General features: G+C 41.5%; 1 protein-coding gene and 1 non-coding gene across 2 annotated transcripts in view; both read left to right on the top strand.

The window, feature by feature from the left end:
• The window catches only part of ndnf (neuron-derived neurotrophic factor), a 37,030-nt gene that overhangs the window by 10,388 nt on the left and 11,852 nt on the right, over positions 1-14,790 (top strand). Inside the window, exon 2 of the mRNA XM_041790775.1 lies at positions 14,379-14,576. Coding sequence (XP_041646709.1) covers positions 14,380-14,576 — 197 coding nt within the window. The 5' untranslated portion in view covers position 14,379. The remainder of the gene's footprint in view (positions 1-14,378; positions 14,577-14,790) is intronic.
• Positions 4,527-4,599, top strand: trnar-ccu. The gene has a single exon. It is a non-coding gene; the product is annotated as a tRNA-Arg (tRNA).

Below are 14,790 nucleotides of genomic sequence, written 5' to 3'. Positions count from 1 at the left end.
TCACAGAGTTAATGGGGTTGCATGTAGCTGGTATTATTTCCTACTTTAATCACGAGTAGATTGAGAATGATTTTAATCCTGCAGATGATTGATGCTGGTGAAAACACAGCATACATCTGGGGGATGTAAAACCCGGTGTGAACATTTTGTTTGGCTTTGCAGATGATTTGCTTGTAATGACCCCAAATTAGAGTGGGGTCAAAGCTGTTATGGTGCTAATTCAGATCACAAAGGAGCGCCGATTTTCTGCACGCTCATTTTCTGGTTCTTTCTGTTAAAGATTCAGGCTCTTCGTGTGTCAAAGACTCATGGGAAAAATGATCATCACTGTTTCCTCCACTGGTAGAGGCTGCGTTTGTCCTTTAATCCTATTACGCAGATTCCACAGCCTGCCAATTCCAATATATGGGATGTTTTCCACAAGAAAATCCTCGGCAAATTCCACAAAAAGTGAAACAAAAACCTTCAGATTTATAAATAACAGATAAAAAGCAACAGCAAAACAAAGTTGACACGGCTGCGGCCGACCTTGCCTTAAAATTATCCGTTCCTCAAATTGCGATCATACATTCTTCCCCGTTCTAATTAAACATTAGAGTTTATTTGTTCCAGATGCAGTGTTTTTGATGTGTTATTTTGGTAAGGGAACTCTGTGGCATGAGAATGGTGCATGTTAGAGCAGATCCAGAGCCGAGCCTGTGTGACCATGTTGACTCTGCGCTGTTCCGTGTAACCGCAGCGACCCAACACAACTGCTCTAGAATTCAGATGTCATCTCGCGGCCGTATGTACTGTCAGGACGGGCTGAGTGGTTTGGTACATGTGGGAGAAGAGGAGGCTTAAATCAGCGGTGTCACATGTGAAGAGCACACATCAAATGTGCTAATGACAGTGGTGATAAAACCCTGACTGTATGAGTGATCGCAGACACTATGTGTGATGACATCAGAGCGGTGGACGCAGCGGGCCGGGGGATGTTTCCCTTCGCCGTGTTTGTGAGAAAGACAGCTCCGAGCAGCTCTGCACATACCACCTCAGCGCTGTCTCGGGTATTAATAGACACGTCTTTGTTCCGACTGACACGCTTCTGAAGTGGAATGGGACAAGCTGAGGCGATAAGGATCTCCCTCTCTGTGTGAGTCAAAACCTCAAAGTACCACTTAGGCGGCTTTCCTTCTGCTCTCTGAAGTTTGGCAGAGCGGCGGGAGGCCGCTGCTCAGACAACAGCACAGACAGAGACACTGACAGGAGCCGTCACAGGCCTTTTTTTTCACTCCTCGTACTCACAAAGTCTCAGAGGATTTGGCTTTAAAGAGTTAAAATGCACAATGGTAGAAAACCTGAGAGTATCATGATGCATTTGACTGGGATTAGAAAATTTTGACGGTTAATTTTATAAAACCTTGTTTTTGTGCAGTTTGGACTTTTTTACTGTTTGGGTGTGGTCAATCACATCTGGACTAGTCCTGTAACTAGACCTGGACTGTATGGTCTGAATATCATATCTCACTAATTTTCTTTCTCTTTACAGTAACGGTATTACAAAATAAAAAGGCATGTCAATCTTAAATGCATATTCTCAGGTGTTACAACTGTCTTCTCCCACTCAAACAGGCCTGTGATGATAAACTCAGCTTATCTCTGAGTATAAGGTCATATAAAAATGATTCTATAAGTCACTTCTCTGTAACTTCACCTTTAGTTTGAAGTTTCATTTCTCTCCTGCTGAGATGAGTCAAGCCGCTGACAGCACAACATTTTCTAATGTGGAAAAATAACAGCTACAATAAGGTGACCATACAACCATACATCAGGCTTTGTGTCCAACAAAAATCTAAAAAATTCCAGCATGCCCTGTTTCCGAACAACCCCTGTCCCTAGTCAGAGGAATAAGGAAATAGCAAAACATTGCAACATGCACCATGCCTGCAACACTTTCTCTGTATTTGTCTGTATATATGTCAATCAGTGTTGTTACCAAGACAGCTGCTATCTATTCAACCAGTAGAAAAACAGAACTAACGTACCGCACCGTCAAAGCTCACTCCTGATTCGTCGGTACATGTGCCAATCATTTACGAGGTACCAACTGGACTTGCTTCCTAATATCAGGTGGACTAGCTGTGATGCTACAATGGGAGTCAGTTAAGAAGTCCAGGAGGGGACAGTGTTAACTTTGTCGACTAAAACTATAAAACTATTCGTCAACAGCCTTTTTTTGTTCATGACAAAAACTAGACTAAGACTAACAAAAGTACATCTGTGATGACTAAAACTGACCAAAAATAAGTTTAGTTTAAGCTGACTGAAACTAGACTAAAATGTAATGTAGTTTTCGTCGGACATCCAAAATCCATGATATTTCTCCACTGTGGGTAAATCTGTCAAAAACAATGCATCTGTAGTTATTCTGCCTCTCAGCTGTAGAAAGCAGGGACCCAGGTTTGATTCAGGCAAGAGAATAAATGCTTGGACTAAAAGTAAAGACTAAAATATGAGGAGTTTTTAATGGACTAAAACTAGACTAAAATGATTTGAGTTTTCGTCAACTAGACAAAAACTTAAAAGGATAGAAACGACTAAAATGTGACTAAAACTAAAATACATTCAAAGACTAAAACTAAGACTTAAATTAAAAATAGCTGCCAAAGATAACGTTAGTCTGCACTGAACTTTGGGTACACAAATGACTTGGTGAATGAAAGTTCGTCTGGCCATCTGCAGAAAACTCTCGCGCAAAGAAGACCACAATAACGTGAAAACTGTGTCTACCACAGGCTGAAAGAAGTCTCACTGCTGTGCTGAAATGCTGATTTTACAGTTAAAACAAACAAGGATGCACCGATAAGACAAACTCTGATTTGATCTAGAAATATTGTCAGTCTACGTTGGTACTGTCATCAGCATTGGCAGCATTTTTATTCTTAACATCTGTGTCGTTATCAGCCGTACTTTTCACAATCGGTGCACCTCTAGAAATAAACATCATCACAGCTGGTCTGAATACCTCATGTCTTTATTTTGCACAGTTCAAGGATTGTCTTGTTTCTATATATAAGGTGTCTGTTTTGATTCTATTCTTGCTAACTGTTATGCATAAATAGGGATGTGGCTGTAGCTGTTAAGATGCGTCTCAGCTCCCCCTCTGTCTGCTGATAGGCTAAGTTACAGTGATGTCATGTTTAGATCCAAATGATCCACAGTAAACAGAATCATTTTTTGTTTCCATTCAAGTTCTGCATTCAACGTTTTGAGAACAACCACTACACATGGATTTGTGCATGTTTGCATGATTTGTCCATCTCTTGCATGGCAGCATGACTGGCAGTGAAACACAGCTGTGCTCATACTCTACTTCAGAGTGCTGAGGTGTAAACTTGGCTAATAATGACCAAATGATGAGGTGTGGTTGCCACTCCAAAAGACCCCAGATAAGTGATTGGATTTCAGCAAAATATCGACTGGGAGCAAGCAGAACTCGGGAATCCACCGTTGTTATTGTAGTCCCCCTACATGTGCACAAGTCCCCATTCCTAGAGCGACTGCTGCTAATCTGACGATGGAAACGGTATCATTCATCTCTATTCATCAAGTGGCCATAGACACAGCACATCCAAGGTGGTGACTGCCATCCCTGAGTTTCTAAACTCCTCTATTTATGGGTGACGGCCGCTGAAACTGCACTTATGTTTCTACTGTCTATGCCAGGGGTCGACAACTACATTTATACAAGGACCAGACTTTCAAATTAAATTAATGCTTTTGGTGTAATTCCCATAGTGTTTCTATCAGTCATTCCTGCTGAAACTTGTAATATTCACTGTTTTTAGGATCGATTCAATAGCAAATATACATCTTTTTCCTCCTTACATTTTCTAAATTTGATGATGTTTGAGGGGGCCAGATGAGAATCTTCAGGGGGCCTGATATGACCCTTGGGCCACTGGTTGATGACCACTGGTCTATGCACTAAACTCATGTGGCCTTATGTAATGACCTGCAGTCATCAAGAGCTGGCGTGTTGTTGGAGCTGGGGGGTACAAAGCTGAATAGCTGGGATGTGACTTTTTCTGATAACCTTACTCACCAGATAGGCTGATTCATTTATCCATTGCATTCATACAAGATGATTGGATGAATGCTCTTTCTGTCTCATTGATGACCAGCCAATCAGAGTGTCAAGACAAAATGAGGAGGTAGACTTGTGCAGCTCCAGTGCTAACCTCAGCCATCCAAGGTAGAGATGCAAAAACATTTTCTCTGCTAAGAGAAGCTTCCAGTGTGGCACTTTGCTCTTTTTTAAATACAAAAATTCAGTTGAAGTTTGACTAAACTTTTCTTTTCTGTAGCTTAATCAAAGCTAATCGCTATCCTGGTGGCAGCCATTGCAAACAACGACTTACAAAACAACTCAACTCCACCTGTAATAATCACAAACTCATCATGAAGCAGGTCGGGAGAAGACAGAAAACATCTTTTATGCCATGAAAAGCTTTGACTGCAGTTCTTTGCCCTTTATTTCCAGAGCCCCAGTGGCCTAATGGATAAGGCACTGGCCTCCTAAGCCAGGGATTGTGGGTTCAAGTCCCATCTGGGGTGATTTGTAGCAGAGTGGCGCAGCGGAAGCGTGCTGGGCCCATAACCCAGAGGTCGATGGATCGAAACCATCCTCTGCTAGCACACTTGTTATGGGAGTGGCAGTAGCTCAGTCTGGAAGGATTTGAGCTGGGAATCAGAAGGTTGCTGGTTCAAGTCCATGGCTGTGTCTCACTTCTTCTGTTGTTTGGCGTGAGCCTTTTCCTTGAGTCTTAGTCCCGCCCGCCAGAGACTCATGGAGAGACTGGAGGAAAGAGAGGGATGTTTAACGGCCCATGGGACGTCCTTCCCTCTGCAGCATTACGTGAAGCGACATCAGTTTATGATGACGGTGCCATCATATGATCCCTGATCATCAACTAGCTGATCATCAACCAGCTGTCAGGAGGCATAAACAGCTGTATCTGCATAATTTGTACTGTGTTTATTCTAAACAAATATCCACATTTACAGTGTTTGGTCTCAGTGTGGGATCAGAAAACACCTGCATGAAGAGAAACCTGCAGTACAAAACATACTGACTCTTTCTACCAGCAAATGCTATATTATAAAATTATTTATTATCCTAAATATTCAGTGTGAAGGCTAATGATCAAACCTGATGCTCACTAAAATCGGACTGATAGAAACTTTACTGACCCTGTGATGATTTAAATCGTGTTTCTTCCTGACAGACAGACTGCTGCTGTCTGACTTTAATTCTCCTTATAATCTAAAAACAGAAATAACTACTAAATAGACTACTATACCACCCAGCAAATATTAATTTTTAAAGACGTTAAAAAAATGTCTCCACTATTTCTAAACAACCTCTAGATTTAATTCAAAAGTGAAAGGTTAAAAGATGTAATTTTCAGGTCATTGAAAAGACGTCTTTATAAGTACGTCGCTGTATCGGTCATATTCTAAACGACTATTATTCTGCTAAATTTGGACAAAATCAGATGGAAAAAACATGGCTCAACTTTCTACCGCTATCTATAGACTAAATTAAGGCTATGATGGACTGAATGTAGAAAAAAACGTCTAAATGATGTTGGTGTTTGGTGGGAAGGGGAAGATTTATATCTGAATCTTTTGATTTTGAGCTTTTAACATGTTTTATGTTTGAAGGTGAATCAGAAGGTGATTTTATTGAATTTCTCTATCTCAATCTCAATATTTCACCATAAATGCTTATTTCAAACACTTTTTAAAATCCCAGCCCATCAGTTAATGAGCCTTTTAAAGCTTCTGATGTTTATATTCTGTTTAGAGTCCGTTGAGTCCGTTTATTGTCTGTTATAAACTCAGTTTCTCCTCCATTATTTATCTCTCTGCTGGTGCTGTAAAGTTTCACTGACATCCACTGTGTAGCAGCGTCCAATCAGAGAGTGATGTCCAATAAGGGGGCGTGTCTTTGAGTAAAAAGAGTTCCGGGAAGCCTGCTCTAATGGGTCTTTGCTCAACGGCGCTCCAGACAGCAGCACGTGCCTGGAGCGGGACTTCGCTCCGCTTTGTTTCAGATAGGCTGCAGGTCTATTTCAGCGCTGGCCGCTGCCAAACCTCGTAAATTCACTGTCGTTCAGAAAGCACCAACCATGGAAGTCACAAGTGTAGAACATCCGGTTCTTTCAAAATAAAACACAATGCACGGACTCCTGATCGTAAATCATCACTATATCAACATTACATCTCATCCTGCAGCGAGAGCAAAGGGTCACCGAGAGGTCAGTGGGTAACAGAGCTACAACGGCGTCATTGATGAGGAAAAGTTAACTTTTGAGGATATTTAGCCAAAGAATTTCACATAAAACCACAGATTCTTTAAGCAGACATGAACCTTTTAACTTCCTAATGTACTCACTCAATGGTAGAAGCAATAATATCATGGACTTACACCAGAAAGGATGATAAATTAACCCTAAAAGGAAAATTGTCAGCTGTTGACATACTTTTCCTGCGTGAACTCACAGTTCTCCTGTGATCTCTTCCTGCTGATCAGGGCTGCGCGTCGCGGCGCAGTGCTCCAGACTCACTTCCAGTGGGCGAGGTCGTTCGCCTTTCGGTTGGAGCAAACCCGCGGCGCCACGCTGTATGTGGACCGTCTTTGAGACGGTCTTTAAGATGGCCTATCAGAAACTACTTCGGTTTTAGTGAATCCCTAGGACCGAGGACCGATCAATAAGAGACTTGGGATCCAGCTCTTATTTGGACTTTGGCCTGGTCGCTGGAGAGGTGCTAGGTCACTTCCTGAGCACTGTCGAAGAGCCCTTGAGCAAGACACTGAACCCCCAAAAGTTCGTGGCAGCGCTTCAATGAGAACAGCAAGGCCATCACCCTGACATCTGTCCATTAGTGCATGTTCACAGGGATCCTGTTTGTGCATGTGTATTTGAATGTAATTCAGCCTATGTGTGTGTAGCATAACACTAGAGTGTAAACTGTGAATTTCCCTTCAGGGATTAATAAAGTGTGACTTAACTTAACTTCACTTATTTATGGTGGTCCAGTTCTCCTAAAACTGCCGCTATAGCTACATCTGAGCTAAATGCTACACTGGTGGCAGCCATTGCTATCGGCTCGCTTTATAACTTAAAGCTAACAACTTGTTCTCCTCAAATGATGCTGATTTGTTTGGCAAATCCATCTGTTTTTCAATGTTATATTTCTGATTGAATTTCAGAACAGATTTGTCATAAATATTGGAGGATGATGTTTACCAAATATCAGCAACTGTTCAGGTAGATTTCTGGAACTGGAGTGAAGCGTTTTAGAATATTACTTCCTCCAAGGTTTGGTGAGGATGTGTGTTTGCAGAAGGAACGCTGGTGTAGAAACAGGGTGATGTTTAGGATGCAGCTGCTGGTCCGGGCCTGTGTCCTCTGCTTTCACTTATCCTGGAGTGAGTGAAGAGGAAATGCATAGAGGGACAGAAGTTAAAAGGCCACAGTGTTTGTGTACATGTGTGAAAGAGAGAGAGATTAATTGTTGATGAAAACCTGTGATCAACAGAAAGAGACAGATGGGGGAGGGGGGGATAACAGAAAGGGAGAGGGAGAGAGAGGTCATTAAAAGGACACATCTCACTTGCAGTAAATGGCAGTAAAGTATCTGGCTAATCTGCCATCATTACACTGATTAAATCACTGGGGATTTGGCGTTCCCATCAGCTGCAATCAATGGGGCAAAATCAATAGACAGGGGATACGTGAGAGGCTCTCAGCCACGCTCAGCTGCACCTCGTCCCGTCCACGGCTCCATCTGCGCACCGCACCGCCAAACATTTTTATATTCACAGCAGTAAAACTGAAGTGACATGGATTTGGGGATTTTTATGGTAAGCGTTTTATGAAATAGTGCGGTTCCCTGCAGTTTTAAGCAATGTCTTTTCCCTCACTCGTCTGTTTAAATCCAATCCCTGTCCTCTTTCCTCTCTGTGGCCCCGGAGTACTTTTCTGTACTTTTCGTCCCTCGCTCAGTGATTTACTCAAAGGTGGTATCTGTGGTGTCGCCTGTTTTAATTCTAAATGTTAATTGAGGTTAAAACCAAAAGGAAAAGAAGGAAAGAAAACACATTTATTCATAAAATAAAATATGTAGAGGGGAAAAAAACATTAAAACACTGTAATGTTTGTAGCCAGAGCTCAGTGTTGCCAAGGAGAAGTCTCATTAAGAGCTGTTTGTGTTTTAAGCTAATGCCAGAATGAAAGGAAAAAGCAGTTCAGAACTTCCATGGTAAAAATAGACTTTGTAGACAGATCGTAGACAAACCGCCATCAAGATTGATTGATAATGTGCTGTAAGTACAGACATAAAGAGAAGTACACTTGTTTATGTGTGCTGATTTATTATTACAGGGCTTTATAGCATTAAGATGGAGGCAAATCTTAGTAGTGATGGGAAAATGTTTTAGTTTTTACTTCTTATATATGGATATAGACAATTTCAGGACATCCTGCCCTGAAATCATGCTTGTACCTCACAGCAGGAGATTTTCTCTGTTGAAAATCTGTATTCACCATCAATGCATGAGTGTTTAAGAGCAAAAAGGACAGAGTTTGCACCACAAGCAAAAAGTCATCTGGAGGTCAGTGGGACACAGACCCACTATGGTATGGAGCTATTATTGTTGCATAACTATTTGGTAAAGCATGCACATATATCTGTACACCAATTTGCAGATGCATAGATAGATTTGCAAATGTGTGCACAAATCCACAAATGTGTGCACAGATCTGCAAGTGTGTGCAAAGATTTGAAAAATTTGGACAAAGATCCACAAATGCATGCACAACTTTGGGGGTGGCTGGAGCCCATCCCAGATCCCAGCTGTCATTGGGCAAGAGGCGGGGTCGCCATGCAATCGCAAACTGTCAAAGTTCTCACAAAGCATAAATTATATCTAAACCGCAGCCTGGCTCAGCATTGATTACTGTCTGTGTGATGCATATGCTATGAGGCAGGCAGCCTTGCCTGTGAGCCTGCGCTGAGGGCAACAAAACCTGGTGCTTTTACACTGACAGAGCTAAGTTGGAATTTGCAAAAGTGTGGCTGTCAGGTAACCTGTCAGGGAAAGCTTCAATAGGAAACGTCTAGGAAAAGGCAGAGGCTTTGAAAAAAACTTGGAGTATGATTGGATGAACGTTCTGTCTGTCATATCTCTACGGGCCAATCAGAGCAACAAAACATGTGACGTAGCCGCTATCAAGCGTGCGCAGCTACTGACAACGCGAAATATGGCGACTATAGACATGTAAGTACTGGACTTTTGTCATTTTAGAAAAGAAAACAACTCACTACTGTTCTTTGTTCTTCTTTTAACAAAGAAATGTCATCAAGTTCTGATAAAACTGACTCTTTAGCAGCATCCACGCTAATCTCTTCCTCCATAACTGCACCAGCTCTTGCTGCTTGTTTACGTCACGACTCTGCTACGCCTGAAAGTACTGCCCCTCGTAGCTGATTGGTCCTGTCACTTTCTAACGGTTCAGATGAGAGCTTTGCAAGATGGATTCGCCAGTGAAAACCAAGGAAACGGGCGTATCCATCTGCTTTGCAAGGTTAGCTGTCAGGTATGTGTAACAGCCAGTGGAGAGGCAGACATCAGGTGTAAGTGATAGCTTGTGAGTATTTTGACATCTTAAAGCAAAAAAAGAATGAGTTTTCTGAACCAAAATGAACAAAGTCCACAATTAGAAATTGGTCTACACATTTGCATATTTGTGCATGCATTTGTGGATCTTTGTACAAATTTGCAAATCTTAAATCTTCGCACGCTTTTGCAGATCTGTAAATATATTTGCAGATCCCTGCACACATTTGTGGATTTGTGCACACATTTGAAAATCTGTCGATGCATTTGCAGACCCTTGTACTGATCTGTGTATGCATTTGCAAATAGTTTTTCAACATAATAACTCCACATTATGGCAGCATTGACATTGCAAGTTGACTTTTGAGGTGAAAAACCACAGAATTTTACAGAAACTACTCATACATTGTACAAAACACGAGACTTTTAACTTTATAATGAGCCCACCAGTGACAGAAGCAATAAAATTATATAACCATGTCTAAATGAATTTCAAATCAACCCCCACAAATCAAAGTAATCCACTGATGACATTCTTTTCTTGCATGAACTCAAAGTTCTCCCGTGATTTTGTGTCCTGTTGTCTCAAGCTGCCAGGCCACCCAGTTCTTCAGACATGCTTTGAGGTTGCACGCCTTCAGTCGGAGCATCATTTGTTGATGTCCAGATCACTGGTCTGGACTTTGCTGATGATGCTGTAATGCTTTTGGAGACTGTAGATGTCCTTGTGGGGGTTCTTAACCTGCTGAGTGAGGAGGCTGAAGTGTTGGGAATGCATGACTCTTGGGACAAAACAAAGATCCAGGCATTTGGAGATGCCATTGAATCTGTTTCTGTGAATGGTGGTAGCTTTGGCAGAGTAATCCATTGACCCACTGACTGTGAGGCTGAGATCTGCAGACTTGAGTTAGCGCAAAGGAGGATGGGCTCACTGAGCAAGACAGTGTGGCATTCCTTCCTCTAATGTGCTTCATAATCATTTCTATAGGATTGTTTTTTTAATCAGTGTTGGTTACATGCTTTGTTGATGTAAACTGCGTTCTTAAACGCCTTGTCCCACTATCTGTGAATCAAATTTTCTCCAGTAGGACAATAAAGCTCTGAACTGAAAAGAAACTGGTATCAGAGCATGTGGACGATTGTCAGAGTCTTTTGTTCTTGATTCTTCCAGTCTTATGGTACTCTTGTGAGGCCTGGGCTTCTTACGTGTTTGGTTATCATTGATGAAACTGTGTGTTTAATGCTGTTGTGCTAAGGAGAATGAGGATGAGGCCGGTCAGCTGCTTGATATGGGATCAGCAGCTGTGCTTTTACTGGTGGCAGCTCACGGCACACTGGGCGCCCAGGACCTGATTGGCTGATCCAAACTCTTAAGGTGACTGTGTGTCAATGATGGGGCAGCTAGGAGGATACTTGGAGAGATGAGGCTTGGGCCTGGCACAGGCCGGGATGACCTAATCTGACCTGTGTGGGATGTAAACTAAGAACATGGAAACACTCAATCAGGTTAATTCAGTGATCATAACTCCATGCACTCGATTTGTCCCAGTGAATGCTCAGTGTGTAGTTTCTCATAATGTGAAAATACAGGTTGTTGATCTCAGTAACAACAGGTGTAATATGCAGGCTTTCTGCTGGCTGGGAGGTGGAAAGACCCTCTCTCTCCCAAGCATTCTCATTGGATTAAAGAGATTATGTCACGCTGGAGAAGATAAGATACTCTCTTCAAGGGTCTATCCTGAGATTTTATTAAACCCGGCAGCTTTTCTTGGTATTTATGAAAAAATGGGAGACAAGAATGTAACCCCATGATGTCTTTACTTTGTACTGGCTGACAGCGTGGGACGACTGACACCTATGTAGCATGATGTGTCTGGTGGGAGGGCTCATGGGAAGGGTGGTGATTGGTCTATATATATTATCCTTTTTTTTGCCTGGGTCCAATACAGAAACTTTATGACACTGTTTTTTACATTTCTGTTCATTGTGAAAAACCTAAAATAAAGAGACCTTGGTGTAAAATATACTCTAGAACTGTGACTGAAAGTTTATAGATGCACTCATTGAACCGGTGTGTTAGTGATGTTTTTCTGTTGGTTAAATAAAATCAATCTGGACAGCACTTGTTGACAAATATGGACGTGTTGCAGGCATGGATTGTTGTTTTTGTGTTTAAGTTGGCTTGAATCGGGACAGGGCTGTTCTGAAACATGATATATTCATGTTTTATACATTATAGTCAGACCACAGGACACAGATCCTGAAACCGGGACTGTCCCAGTTAAATCAGTGCGCATGTCCACTGTAAATAATAGTTGAACTTTTTCTAACCTGCAGTCATTTCTCTATGCAGCAGTCCGTTCACAAAGGCCTGAACTCTAAGCCAAATTTTTCTGCTGAAAAGCATTAAATTGTGTAACGCTTTGGACAAGGAAAACATTAGATATTTCATGAAAACCTAAGCGTGATCATTGTACTGTGAAGAAATTTGTGGCTGATTCAGAGCACAGACGGGTTTGTGCAGATAAAGGCATAATGAGGAAGGTTTCTGCCATATTCCATATACCAGATGCATATTCATCAGATAATCTATGCCAAATCTGGCCGGCCCGCAGGTACACTCATTGGATGGCTGTAATTTATAAGGCTCTCCTTGGCTTAGCTCCATCTTATTTATGTACTCTTCTTCAAAGAACTGTAAGCCATTATGCCTTTCGCTCTAGCAGCATTGTCCATCTGCTCGCTCCTCATGTCAGGACTGAATTGGGGAAAAAAGCCTTCAGTTTTGCTGCCCCCTCCACATTGAATTCTCTCCAGACTGACTTGAAATTGTCTGAACTCATTTCTCTTGGAGCATTGTTCGGTCTTAAATGACAGACATCGTGAGACCACAGAACAGTGCCTGTGTTTATAGATTTGTTTGAGTCATTTTCCAGCACTCTGTCTGCAAATACCTATGCACTTTCTAAGGTACTGTTTTGTTTTTAACTTATTGCTGTGATCTGACACTGAAATGTATTATTTATCATGACGTGAGCTGCTGACCTGTTGGCCAGGTCGCCCTTATAAAAGAGATCACGATCTCAATGGGTCTTATCTGGTTAAATAAAGGTTAAAAATAAAGAGATCAGCTGCTAAAATGTCATTACAAAGCAGCAAACGGGTATTTGAAGCTGCTGGTGCCTCTGGAGTCCCACCAACCTCAAGATGTAGGATCCTCCAGAGGCTTGCAGTCATGTATAAACATACTATTCAGACCCCCGAACCAATGCTGATGCTGGATGCAGTGGGCCCAGAAACACATGAACACTCATTTTTCAAATAGAAACTCTCCAAAAACTCACAAGTTCAATGGATGCAAGAATTGTGAAGATGATATCAAAGAAGAGGTACTTTGTTAACAAGTAACTTGGCCTGTTAAGAAGTTTTTGATTGAATAGCTTTTGATTTTAGTAATGCTAATGCTGCAAATTCAGCAAACGACTATTTTCAGTTCTTTACAACCTACAAATTGTTTTAAAACTCTGTTTTGCATAATAATGTGGAACAGTGCATTTTGAAGTTATAAAAATAATGGTTATCATTATGAAGTTTGTTCAAAAACATTTGAATTATGCTGTAATGGCTGATGACTTGAAAAATATTCTGACTGTCCTTTGCATTAATATTTAGGAAAATAAGAGAAAAATATCATTTGCATAATAATGTGGAATGCAGTGTACCTGGAATTGTTTCTCTGAACCCTTGAGTACAAGTTGTGTTGCTAGGATGTGAAGATGTAGCTGGAAAAATACCAGAAAACTGATGTTGAGTGAGCATGGGCATGGCTACCATTGTAAGACTTATGCAGTCTTTTTCAGCGTGGAAACGGCGTCTTCATGACTTCCATGTGCCAGAATGTATTCTTCATCACTCTTTTGTGATACAGAAAAAGTCGAACATGTTCGAATGAAAAGTGTTCACCCCCTTGGATGTTTTACCTTTTATTGATTTTATAAATCAGTCATGGTCAATATAATTTGTTTTTTTTTGACAAAAAAAGCAAAAAACATCTTTCATGTCAAAGTGAAAATAGGTTTCTATAAAGTAAGGTCAATTGAATAACAATACGTAAATATCCACCCTCTTTAAAATGACTGACCTAACTCAACAGAGGTGCAGCTAATTGGTGCCAGGAGTCTCAGACTTAGAGAAATGGGGATCACCTAAGTGCAGTGAATGTGTCTCAAGGGACTGTAGTATAAAGACACCTTTGTCTGGAAGGTCCAGTCACTGGTGAATCAGTATTCCTGGCTACCATTACACCATCAGACAAAAGAACACTCCAAGCAACTCCTGGAGGACAAAGCTTTGATGTAAAGTAAAAAAATTGTCATTGTAATGCTGTCAACTCTGAGGCTTCGTATGTTTTGTTCTTTGCACGCCGTATCCTGAGAGATTGAGCGTATTTGTGAAAACAGCTTTTAATGACTTTCTTTTTACTTCATGAAAAAGCCGAGCTAGTTCATCACAAGGCGCTATTGAGCTGCTGGATCAAGTTTACAGTCAGTTGTACAAGCATTAGAAAAGTATCAATTGGACCACCCAGCTTGCCGTTCGAAAATAACAGATTTTTGACCTCTCCTTCCAAAAGCAGAATTAATTCTGTGATAAAAAGCAGAGCTTCTTTTTCCTTTAATTAAAACTGAGGCCATTTGTCTCCCTGCAGAATGAGGCAGTGTAAAAGCTGGAGCGTGCTGCTGCTGCTGCTGATGTTTGAGCTCGGAGCTTTGGCCCAGAAGTTGCCCACGAGAGACGAGGGCCTCTTCCAGATGCAGATCAGAGACAAGACGCTGTTCCATGACTCGTCTGTCATCCCCGATGGAGCTGAGATCAGCGGCTACCTGTTCAGGGACACACCCAAGAGGTAAGACAAACAAGACGCTGAGTGATCTCCACAATCCTGGTGATTAGAACTGTCAACGTGTCGTTATAGTTGGAGCATTAAAAAGAGCCTAATCCAGCATGTGCTGGCTGAAGAGGATCACTTACTGTAAACAGAGAGGGAACATGAGACGTTGATGTGAAACGTGATCCATTAAGTTGATGCAAAAGTAAATAATAAATGAGAAAGTAGTGTT

Source organism: Cheilinus undulatus, linkage group 7 (genome assembly GCF_018320785.1).
Source record: "Cheilinus undulatus linkage group 7, ASM1832078v1, whole genome shotgun sequence".
Taxonomy (NCBI): Eukaryota; Metazoa; Chordata; class Actinopteri; order Labriformes; family Labridae; genus Cheilinus; species Cheilinus undulatus.
This window is presented reverse-complemented; position numbering and strand designations above follow the sequence as displayed.